This window comes from Symphodus melops (genome assembly GCF_947650265.1).
Source record: "Symphodus melops genome assembly, chromosome: 3".
NCBI lineage: Eukaryota > Metazoa > Chordata > Actinopteri > Labriformes > Labridae > Symphodus > Symphodus melops.
In genome coordinates this window covers 7,064,929-7,075,022 of record NC_136693.1, presented here as the reverse complement: position 1 = coordinate 7,075,022, position 10,094 = coordinate 7,064,929, and the positions used below count along the sequence as shown (strand labels likewise).

The 10,094-nt window shown below is 40.3% G+C and overlaps 2 protein-coding genes across 4 annotated transcripts in view; one reads left to right on the top strand and one right to left on the bottom strand.

Annotated features, from left to right (window-relative positions):
- Positions 1-852: 852 nt before the first annotated feature.
- Positions 853-3,755, top strand: dut (deoxyuridine triphosphatase). Of its 3 annotated transcripts, none has more exons than XM_079340261.1 (7): positions 853-1,005; positions 1,690-1,846; positions 2,133-2,224; positions 2,375-2,419; positions 2,537-2,611; positions 3,155-3,225; positions 3,637-3,755. In XM_079340261.1, exons 1-7 carry the CDS (start codon positions 888-890, stop codon positions 3,691-3,693), a joined length of 615 nt encoding a protein of 204 aa, XP_079196387.1. In that variant the 5' UTR covers positions 853-887; the 3' UTR covers positions 3,694-3,755. The 3 variants fall into 3 exon arrangements, with proteins under 3 accessions (XP_079196387.1, XP_079196389.1, XP_079196388.1); XM_079340263.1 differs by lacking the exon at positions 853-1,005 and adding an exon at positions 1,028-1,192; XM_079340262.1 differs by lacking the exon at positions 853-1,005 and having other exon boundaries at positions 1,480-1,846.
- Positions 3,756-4,030: 275 nt separating this feature from the next.
- fbn1 (fibrillin 1) overlaps positions 4,031-10,094 on the bottom strand; it is a 59,307-nt gene continuing 53,243 nt past the window's right edge. The window contains exons 61-66 of the mRNA XM_079340260.1: positions 9,463-9,579; positions 7,756-7,884; positions 7,553-7,672; positions 6,475-6,706; positions 6,199-6,382; positions 4,031-5,658 (exon numbers count right to left, since the gene is read on the bottom strand). Coding sequence (XP_079196386.1) covers positions 5,272-5,658; positions 6,199-6,382; positions 6,475-6,706; positions 7,553-7,672; positions 7,756-7,884; positions 9,463-9,579 — 1,169 coding nt within the window. The 3' untranslated portion in view covers positions 4,031-5,271. The remainder of the gene's footprint in view (positions 5,659-6,198; positions 6,383-6,474; positions 6,707-7,552; positions 7,673-7,755; positions 7,885-9,462; positions 9,580-10,094) is intronic.

The following is a 10,094-nucleotide window of genomic DNA, read 5'->3' as shown; positions in this document are numbered from 1 at the left end:
TAAGATTTTATTATTTTTCTGTTATTATCATGTGATTATTAAATACTTACTTTTGTGTCAGTGTGTTATAGGGAATAAAATAAGTATTTTACTGTGGTGAATCAAAACTTTCAAACTGTTTTAGCTTTATAATGCTTGTAGGTACATCTTATCACACTGTAATTTCATAATAAATGCAGTCTTAAAGTCCATGCACACAGTAAGTTTAAAAAAGTGAGCAATGTGTGTGATATGTCGTATTTACTACATCAACATAAAAAATACTGAATTATTTTCCTTTTGTTTAAGTTTGTTTGTTTCACAGTATTATGAAACACTCATCCAGAACACACATATCATTGTATGGATTTTATTATTAATTACGTATTTCATGAATAACAGCTTTAAACATCCCTGCAGTCAAAAGTCGTACATAAAGTCTTAAATATTGTTATTATGAGCACATGTCAACAATCCTAACGTGTAATAATAATACATTTTATTTAAGGACATCTTACAAGCAGGGTTAAAAACAAAACATATTAAACATACAAATTAAAAACTTAAAAGGAGATAATTAACAGTTTTACATAACAAAATTAAAACAGGAGTTTGAAAATGATATGTATTTTCGAAAGAGGGCAGTAATGGACCAAAGACTCAGGGACTGACTCTCTAATAGTATCAGTTTGAGAAAACAGCTAAGTTTACGTTTAAAGTGCTGACTATAGAAAAAGTAGATTTGCTCTATTTATTTTCAAGTATATAAATATGTTTGTGTTGATCACTGGAGGCTCCACAGTTCATTTCATAGAGTGAAGACCTGTCTGTCTGCAGGAGGAGGAAGTGCTGCAGAGAATCAGCTGAGCTTGTAAAACCTGTTTAGCAGCATTTAGCTCACAGACAACATGACACGACTGCTGCCACGTTTAAAGGATCTTTACCTGAAGAGCTCGTTATTTTGTGACACTGCGCCGCGTTTCTTAGGGAGGGAATTTCATGTTCAGACGCTCAATCGCAACAAAGGCAAGATAGAAATAAGGATTCATCCCGCTATCGTTGGCAATATGACGAGGGTTTATTGACGATAGCGTTGCTAGCTTGCCTAGCATCACATTAGACAACGATTTGGTTTAAGTATGTTTGTATTACACGTTCCCTTTGAACGCCTAAACACCACCAACACCACGTCCGCTTTATTCAGTCGCAATGCGTAAGTAACATGGGACTTTGTCTTCTACTAATGCTGTGTTGCAGTCCTTAATTTGATATTTTTAGCTGTTCATATTCATGTAGTATCGCGAGATCTTGGTGATGTCGCTACCTGAATCACTGGAATTGTCATAGTTACAAATCATACGTATTCATTTGCTAATGACACAAGTTTTCTGCCAGTGTAATCGTTATGAAATGATTGTAGAAACTGATAAAAGGCTTTGGTTTTACTGCGACTTGTGTGATGTATTATAAATCAGCGACCTATCCCTTTAAAGGGCGTGTCATCGGGGAGGGGCTTACTTGGCGCAACTTCTAGCGCGGGAAATTCATTTTCAAATGGTAAAACCGCCAAGACGCTTGAGCAGAAGCTTTGTGGTTTCTTTAACCATCACAGTAGTTTAACTTAGTTCTGTCTCCTAGTTATAGTTTGTCTTTAGTCTCTTTTTTAAATTACAATCGGATTTTTGTGTTTCTTCAACATGCCTGCTCTAGAAGTGACGGATGCCTCTGAGCTCTCTCCATCAAAGAGACCAAGGGCAGAAACAAAGGCTGCAGCAGAGAGACCTGTCCTCAGGTTTGCAAAACTGTCTGAGCATGCAACGACACCAACCAGAGGATCAGCAAAAGCAGCAGGATATGACCTCTACAGGTTAGTTCTGGCTTGAATTAAAGTTATACTTGAGTTTACATACATTGCAGGGGACATCACTTTTTAAACATGTGACTAAAATTAAAGTCTAGCCTATCCAGTGAACAGAAATTGTGTAAACCAATTATGAAAGGGTTAACATTCTTGAAAAAGCTGTATAATATTGTAGTTTTTAAATGTAAAGCGTTCACTAGACATTCAATCCGCTTAGTATGCATTACTGAGTGTAAATATCTGATATAAAGCCATGTAAAACAGCTGACCTTAATATTGTGAATATTAACAGTGCTTATGACTACTCCATTGGTCCTCTGGATAAGGCCATTGTAAAGACAGACATCCAGATAGCAGTTCCACATGGCTGCTATGGGAGAGTGGGTAAGTGTATCTCCATCTTTAGTATTATCTTTCTGTTCCTCCACCGCAGTCGTGTGTATGGTGTATTTAAAGAGTATTACGCAGGTAAAATTAGAGTTACAGCTACTACAGAAGAACACGTCTGACTGGTTTGTACTTTTTATTTCCCAGCACCAAGGTCTGGACTGGCAGTGAAAAACTTTATTGATGTTGGTGGTGAGTTTCTACCTACCTGACCTACTTAGCATGAAAAACAATTGAAGCAGATCATGTTTTAACCCTAGTTATGCCAGAGATCTTAATTGCTGTGTTTTCTCTGCATGTTCTCATCAGCTGGGGTTGTAGATGAAGACTACAGAGGAAATGTGGGAGTTGTGCTCTTTAACTTCAGTAAGGAAACATTTGAGGGTGAGTATTTGCATCAGTGAAAACAATCAGCTTCTCCACCGCTGCACTATGTAGCTCATCGATGGTATTTTGAAGCGAGTTCTAAGAGCAGAGAGATGCTCGAACCGCTCTTTGACCTTTTGTTGAGGAGCACGAGTTGACACTTTCAGACTGGCTTTGTTGTATTCACGATTGATAGTGAGAGAAAGTATGACAAGTTGAGTTTTAAATGTGCCATTGTGGGTTGATATCAGATAAAACTGTCGGCTAACATGTGGAGTTGCCAAGTCACACATGTACATATAGCAGAATTGGTAATCTCATACAAGAAAATTATTCTTTTCATTTTAGGAGAGCACAAAACTGGCTAACAGTAAACTAACAACTGCTGTGTTGGACGTTATTACCTCTACATTTATGATGTGGCATGATAACATTTCGATATTTTGTTATGCACATTTTCTTTAGCACTGATCCAGTACAGAGGTCTCAATAGTCAGTCAGATCTTGAACTCACAGTAACGTTCATACATTTCTTTTCTCCTCTTGTGTTTCACCCTTTAGTGAAAAAAGGCGACAGAATTGCTCAGCTGGTCTGTGAGAGGATCTGCTACCCAGATCTGGAGGAGCTTGAGGTAAATTGCATCAATTAAATTGAAAGGTTTATGGCCACCTTGCCAAAAACAATGGGTTAATACCAGTTGTTTTATATATATATATATATATATATATATATATATATATATATATAATAATAATAAAAAAACATAGTTTTTCAGACGACTAAATAATAAATTGTCAAGATGTGGCAATGTTGCATTTTTAAGAGTGATGAATGTTTGAATTTTGTTCACACCTTGTGTAGAGTAAATGATGACTGACTGCAAAGTCAGGTGTGCTAGTTGTACCTGATAAAGTATCATCAGTGTACTTGTACCTGTTAAATACTTTGCAAACATTGTCAGATGTTTTCGTTGGTTAAGCAGCTGTTAGTTTTATTTCATGTCATAAATGAAATCAAAAACTGCATGTCTGTGTTCTTTCAGACACTTGATGAGACCGATCGTGGTGCTGGAGGTTTTGGATCGACTGGAAGGAACTGAAAGTCTGTGCTGTATATGTTGAAAATATATTGATCAATTTAAATAAAGTGAGTTATTTTGTATGTTTGAGAGTATTTACTGGACTGTATCAAACCCACATCTGCTCTGAGCCTACATGCTTTTTTATAGTGACTCAGATAGCCACAAGGGGGCACTGCAGGGCAACAAAAGCATTTAGGCTGAGTGAATCAAATTTCACAAGTTGAACTCAGCTCTGTATGTATTTCTGTAGCTAAAACAGACTCGGACATTTACTGTTCTTGAACACAGGACTGAACAATGGTTATCCACCAGGAAGCAAGCATTCAATCTGGGTAAGGAGCAGTGAATACATGAACACCAAAAATATGTTTTTATTGTGAATGTACAACTAAACCCTCACTGATGTGAACAGAGAACACAGACTGGTCTGTGGCAATGCAGCACTGATTGTACTTGTGAGAGAATGTGTGGCCACAAAGACCTCAGTGCATAATCATGAAGGCCCAGGTTTGGCATCATCAATGTGTGTTTTGTGTGTGTGCAGGTGTGTGTATGTATACAGTTTACAAAGGAAGTAGTTGGTCATTATAAGCACCATTACAAACCCCTCGTTTCCAGGGGCTTCCTAGAGTTTACAAATGCTTCATAGATTAAAAGTGGCATTGATTATTACAGTATAAACACAATTTACATGTACTATAAAGGAGAGCGCTCAGGCGATGAAGCTAGCTGTTACTGTTGCAAAGACGTGAAATCTTCAGAATGGCCGATGGGATTGTATCTTGTTGACTACAGAGTTTTGTATAGTAGTACAGTGCATTCAGAAGTCTATGGTCGTGTTGCTAGCACCAGTAAATATGAAATATTCTAGTCAGTAGAAAAGATGGAAAAGCACAGTTAAATATGCAGTAGGAGTCATTCAAGCTCAGACATGGCTGCATCTCAATAGTCCATAGTGGGTTCCTTTCCTCTCCTTAGCATTTGTTTACCTTTTTTTTTCTTTTTTAAATTTTCACTCCATAAATTAACATCTGGGGAAGGAAAAATGAGCTGACTTTCATTGATCCAGGTTTGTGCAGTCATTCACCCGAGGGGAGGAAATGAATTTATTTAGACTATTGGGACCGACCCTTTTATTCCACCTACATTGAGTTCTAAAAAAAAAAAAAACTTTTTTAGAGCTTCCTGCAGTCCTCATGCCCTTCAAAGTGGCACCTGATTCCACATATCATCGTACAACATTAAAACCTACATTTAAAAGCCATTCACACTCTAAATAGTGCTTCCGTCACTGCTCATGTTGCGTGTCAGGACTCTTCATTTGACTGAAATCTTTCATACTGCCCCATTCAGCTGACATTTTCCCTAGAGCTTGTATCTATGATATGTAGAATCATCTTTGGCAATCAAATGATGCAGTCCCTCCCCCCATCCCCTTGTCTCTTTGGTGGCGAGCTCTTCTCCTTGTAGGAGCAAGTAGAAGTCACCTCAAAACCACTGATCCAGAGTCAGAGATGTTTGGCCTCTGGGGAAGTGTGAGCCTGACGTTGGATCAGCAGCTAATGGCAACGTCTGCCCGCCTCAGTCTTGTGATGGTTAATGGAGGATGATCTGCACCCTCATCTTCAGTACGTCTCCCAGCTGTCCTGTGAGGTAGTCTTTATCATGTTGGTCCTCCAGCTCAGCCAGCTCCTTCTTCCTGTAGAGAGGCATGCTGCTGATCTGTAGGAAGTAAGCCCCGGGTGGGAGGGCCTTCTTCTTGTTCAGATGCAGGAAGCTGACACCCTCTCTCTGGTTGATCTTGAAGTAGCCTTCATCGTTCCCGTAGTCGATGTTGTAGCGCACATGGTCCTCGAGGGTGGATAAGGCAGGGGTGAACTCCAGGATGTGATCCCGGGTACTCAGGTCGCTGACATTCAGGTGGAACTGTAGGGTGTCCTCGATGTCCACGCTGGCCAGGCTGACCCTCTCCTCCTCAGTCAGCTGCAGGGAAGTCCGAATAAGTTCATTTAATATCAAGACACATGACCAACCGAACACCATGTTACTACTGAGAAAAGGCAATGGGACAAGTTTTGAAAACAGTTTTGTAGACTTTTTCAAACATGGACCTGGTCTCAGTGGATTGGATTCTGGAGGGGAGTTTTAAAACTGAATGAGTGCCATCCCATATTGAAAATTAAGTCTCAAACAAACTTCTTTATCTAAAATCAGAATCAGAAATACTTATTAATTGAACCTTTATTAATTAATAGAGATACTAATGTTTAATCCCTTACTCAACAGGACGATCTAAATATGCAAAAAAATATTTAGAAGGAATACAATATCAGGGCTACATGCTGTAGTCTTTACTTTTTTGTGATTTTGTTGGCTTAACTAACACATACCAACAATTGGGCCAAAATGACTTATATAAACCAATAATAAACCTAACTTAGTCTCTTTTAATTCTTAAATGTTGTGTTCTTAAATAGGACCTGAAAGCGCATCCATCAGCTGCTCCATCTCTGCACACTGTACCTGCATGTCTTCCTGAGGATCCTCCTGTGTTGAGGCTGCACTGCGACGTTTACGTCCCTTCTTTGGATACCCATTGATCTTACACTCATAGCAGGCCTCAGGAGAAAGGGAATTCTCGTCCTCTTCACCTCCCTCTCCAGGGCTGGAGCCGCTACTCGTAAAGCCCAGACCTGTGACACAGTGCCTAAAAAAACAAAGGGGAGGGGGGGGGAGAGAGACCATCAGTCACCTGGAAAAATGGTCACATAGTTTTCAAACAGCTATTCACTGATATACCCTTGTCCAGCGCGGAAGTATCCTGTCGGACATCCACAGAGGTAGCCCCCGTCTGTGTTGGAGCAGCCAAACTTGCAGGGGTTCTGGCTGGTGGAGCACTCGTTGACATCGCTGCAGCCTCCGTTCGTCTGCTCGTAGTTGAAGCCAGTAGGGCAGAGGCAACGGAAGCTCCCCAGGGTGTTGTGGCATGATGCTCCACCGCAGATCTGGCTGTTCAGGCACTCGTTCTCATCTGGGTTACAGGAAGTTGACAGGAAGTAAACAAACAAGAGGTCGCTCCAGTTGAAGGACACAAACAATACTGGGAAAGTCTGCCACGATTGTTATAAATAAGTTCAGGGCTTGAAAAACAGGTTTATGGAACAAAAACACTTATCCATGGAGGAGCACTCAAATGAACAATACAACTTCTTGTCCAAGTTAATATTATAATTTATATGACTAATAGATTTAAATGTAGTAGTTCTCTCCTATGTTTCATTTTTCATTACTTTATTATGCCACTGGAGCGAGATATGTCCATGATAATAACAATACATGAGACTTTTATAGCGCTTTTCTGAATACTTTAAGGTGTTCCACAAAGAGGAACAAAAAAGTTAAAGGTGATGTTAAACAGGTGAGTTTTTAGGGATTTCTTGAAGGTGGCGAGAGTCTCTGATGTTTTATGGAAGTGACTTCCAGATGGAGAAGGACCGGTGGTTAGCCCACAAGTTTGTCTCTTTTGTCGCCCTCAGAGTTCCTGTTTCTGTGCCTACATAGTATCATAAACAAAGTGGATGTTTTTCAGGGTTTAAAAGAAGATATCAGACATTATTTTTAACATATCATTTCCTTTTCCCATGACCTTACCACAATAAGGGAAGGGTTGAACTTTCACTGGAAAGGAAAAACACTTTGGACATATTTATATTTAAAGAGTGGCAGGAAAGAGATGAGGGATGAATGACTGCAGGCCAAGCTGTAGCCCAGAGAATTATGCCTGCATGGTACATATTTTGTGGACCAAGTCTTCAGGATGCTCTGAGAGGAAAGAATTTTTATATTTGCTGAGAAAAAGCGCAGTGGTATGACTCACCCACACACTGGTTCCACTGGTAGTGCTGAAGGTAGCCTTGTGGACAGCTGCACCTGTATCCGCCCACCAGGTTCTGACAGCCATGCTGACACCTGTGGTTCCCATCACACTCGTCCGTATCTGTCAGGCAAACACAGAACTACTGTTAGAGCCTGTCTTTGTATTGAATGAGCTGATGTGTTATGGATGAACTGTTTACAGACCTTCACATGTTTGTGCGTTTGGATCTAATGAGAACCCCCGCTGGCAGTCGCAGTTGAAGCTTCCCGGAGTGTTCTGGCACACACCGTTGGAGCCGCACAGATTGGGGTCTGATGCACATTCATTGTTGTCTACACAGAGAGGAGGGAAGGTTCAGACGAGGGTTACACAGGAAATGTGACACAAAGGCTGATTGAGAACCTGATTTGGATTTGTGGATATTTCTATCAAAAATGAGGGCAAGTCCAAATGAACTACGGGTGGGATTTATCCAGTGAAAAAGAGTTCAAGAATAAAACGTCTTCTCTCGATTTCACCTCATACTAAAGTAGTGAAAAGAATTTAAAGGATGAATCACGATAAGAGGTGAAAGTGGCCCCAAATTTCACTGCAAAAATTCAAAATAAATGTTATTTATAAGCGCCTTTCAGGACACACAAGGACACTGTACAACAATCAACATTTAAAAAACCCAACAATAATAGGGCATTTTAATAATTTATACTTTTTGCATTTCATCTTCTCCTATTAATCAGATATTGGGACATATAGGTTTGGGTTGTCATGAATTAATTGGATTATTGCAGAATTGCTGTGGCGTTATTGTTATCCTGGGCTACATAGCACGTATTGTATCGCATCATATTATGTTTTATCATGTGATTCCTACCCCGACTCTCTTCCCAACTGCAGCAGTTATGAGGAACAGATTTTCTGAGGGACTGAGAAGGACTAACAAACAGAGTATAAATGTGTCTGGACTGGAGAAGTGCTTAGTACAAACGCAATATTTAAGCCAATGGTAACATGTCTCGAAAGAGTGCATGGTTCAGCACACTATGATTCAAACAAGCGTTTGGCGTCACTCTCATGGCACTTAGTCCCACATTAAAAAACACATCCACACCTACTCTATGTCATTTGCTTGGGAATATTCCTGAAGTAACAACTGAGGGTTCCCTGTCCCGGATTTGATGTGAGGTCATGGGAGCTGCTTTATGGTCTGGAAAAAAAAAAGCTTGTGGTAGTCATGGCGATCCACTGCAAGTTCCACAACAAAGCAATGCTAAGCTGCCATGACTCCTGACCAGTCCGGCCTAATGAGATCAGTGTGATATCAGCCGGAGTCTATTAGCTCTGAACAAGAGTGAGTAAAGGTTAAAGCAGAGGGCAGTTCAGAGGTCTTTTTTTGGGCAGGGCTGGCGAATGCTGTTTGTGAGCATTTGAAGCAGAGTGTATGCAGTACAGCCTGATGACGTTTGAGTATGACGGCGTGTTTTAAACCTCCATATCATTCCTACCCTAAAATCTCAAAACTAAGAGGAGCAAGCATTTTGGGCTTTTGTCTCTGGAACAATCTTAACTCACTACATCAGGATATTCCTTTAAATCATTTCTAAAGACAACATTGATCTATTTGTTGTTATATTGCTTTAAATGGTTCCTCTTCTATTTATTGTGTCTCCATGTTTAATCTCTACACTGTAGTTTATTTTGTTGCTGGGCTGGATGCTTTGTAACGTTGGTTTTGTGCAAAAAAAAAATTTGTTATTCTTTTTTAAACAATTGTATTTGTAGAAGTAGTAGCTGGAAGTATTTTTGGGAAAACACAGACAGCTGAGTAGAGATCAATTATGACAAACTTTTGCTGTGTAGCTAACACTTCCTAGATGTAAAGTTAAGGATAAATGTTCTGTGTGTTTATGTACCGATGCAGGCAGTATGATGCTGGGTGAAGCCAGGAGGACATTTGCAGGTGAAGCCACCGATGGTGTTAACACAGAGGAACTGACAGTTGTGCTGTTTGGTCGAACACTCATCCAGATCTGAAAAAGAGAAGAAGTTGAATAAGTTCAAAGCTATCTAAAACTGTTTCCACGTTGTGTAGTGCATGTAAGAGACTGGGGGTGAATCTATGTCAGATCACTGCATGAACTACTGTATGAGGCCTGATCTTTTCTATGAGTCAAATTCCAGTCCTTCTACAGTCACTGACCGACAAATGAACTGCAAACGCAGCAGACGCCGAAAACACTGAGGGGGACTGTACAGGGGGAAACTTAAACTTTGGTAAATAAAGATGAAAGAGGCCCTTAAAAACTGAACACAGTGTGCAAACTTGTTTAGGCTCACAAACAAACCAGATAAACATCGACAGGACCAGATGCAGTGTGTCACTGGATCTGGATGTAGGGTACACGTTGAAAGGCTAACACGTGCATGTGGACACATCGGTCCCAATGGAACGCTTTGGGACAGTGAGCAGAGCGCTGGCACAGGGCCCGGTCTACTCAGCACTACAGCTGCTCTAACCTGGAAACTAAGTCCAGCATGATCTTCA

Excerpts from the sequence above, each read along its gene's own strand:
- dut (XM_079340261.1), top strand. The coding sequence starts at position 888 with ATGACACGACTGCTGCCACGTTTAAAGGATCTTTACCTGAAGAGCTCG. Across the intron at positions 1,847-2,132 it reads GCAGGATATGACCTCTACAG|TGCTTATGACTACTCCATTG; the intron begins GTTAGTTCTGGC and ends GAATATTAACAG. Across the intron at positions 3,226-3,636 it reads CAGATCTGGAGGAGCTTGAG|ACACTTGATGAGACCGATCG; the intron begins GTAAATTGCATC and ends GTGTTCTTTCAG.